Source organism: Penaeus monodon, chromosome 28, assembly GCF_015228065.2.
Source record: "Penaeus monodon isolate SGIC_2016 chromosome 28, NSTDA_Pmon_1, whole genome shotgun sequence".
Taxonomy (NCBI): Eukaryota; Metazoa; Arthropoda; class Malacostraca; order Decapoda; family Penaeidae; genus Penaeus; species Penaeus monodon.
Window position 1 is genome coordinate 28,186,659 of NC_051413.1, and position 845 is coordinate 28,187,503.

General features: G+C 53.8%; 1 protein-coding gene across 1 annotated transcript in view; it reads right to left on the reverse strand.

Annotated features, from left to right (window-relative positions):
- The window catches only part of LOC119591140 (glycine-rich cell wall structural protein 1.8-like), a gene marked incomplete in the record, with an annotated part of 42,565 nt that overhangs the window by 41,334 nt on the left and 386 nt on the right, over positions 1-845 (reverse strand). The window contains 1 exon segment of the mRNA XM_037939851.1: positions 370-845. Within this exon segment, the coding sequence (XP_037795779.1) occupies positions 370-845 (476 nt within the window).

Consider the following 845-nt stretch of genomic DNA (forward strand, 5'->3'; position numbering starts at 1 on the left):
CACGGTGCACAATGAAATTCTAATGCAATATATTAACTTAATGTATATACTGTAGGTAATTATATATTAGAGTTTTTTTTTTAAGTTACAGAATGTCTCACTGCTGCCTTTAGTTGACAGATAACAAGATACTGTGAATTATCAATGTCTAATAGTTGCATTGTCAGATTTCTTTAATACGCGAACTTTAATAACTTTATTTAAGTTATTTTAGGTAAAATGTCTATGGAAACGTTCTACAAAACATCAGGATAGAAACGAATTCTCAGTTATGTGCTTTTTATTAGATAGTAGGACTCCAGGTTGCATCTTCCATTCCAATAAATAATGATCATGCGTGGGAAACAGAGATCTTGCAATCGACCTTACAGAACCCCGTAAGAGTCCCCGTGGGGAGCGCCGACTGGCCCCCCGAGGCCCCCGGCGTGAACACCACTGGCCAAGACGCCCCGTGGCCGCTGAATGGCCGACATCAAGGCCGCCAACTCCCAGGGAGTGAGCGCCGTCGAAGCCACCGTGCCCCAAGGAGGAGCCGCCAGCGAGGCCACCGTGCCCTAAGGAGCCGCCGGCTAGGCCACCGTGCCCTAAGGAGCCGCCGGCGAGGCCACCGTGCCCTAAGGAGCCGCCAGCGAGGCCACCGTGCCCTAAGGAGCCGCCGCCGAGGCCACCGTGCCCTAAGGAGCCGCCGGCGAGGCCACCGTGCCCTAAGGAGGAGCCGCCAGCGAGGCCACCGTGCCTTAAGGAGGAGCCACCGGCACCGTAGCCTCCCAGAGGAGCTCCGAGGTTGAACACGCTGAAGCCTGTGGCTACGCCTCCGCCATACCCTCCGTAGCCGCCCCTGACAG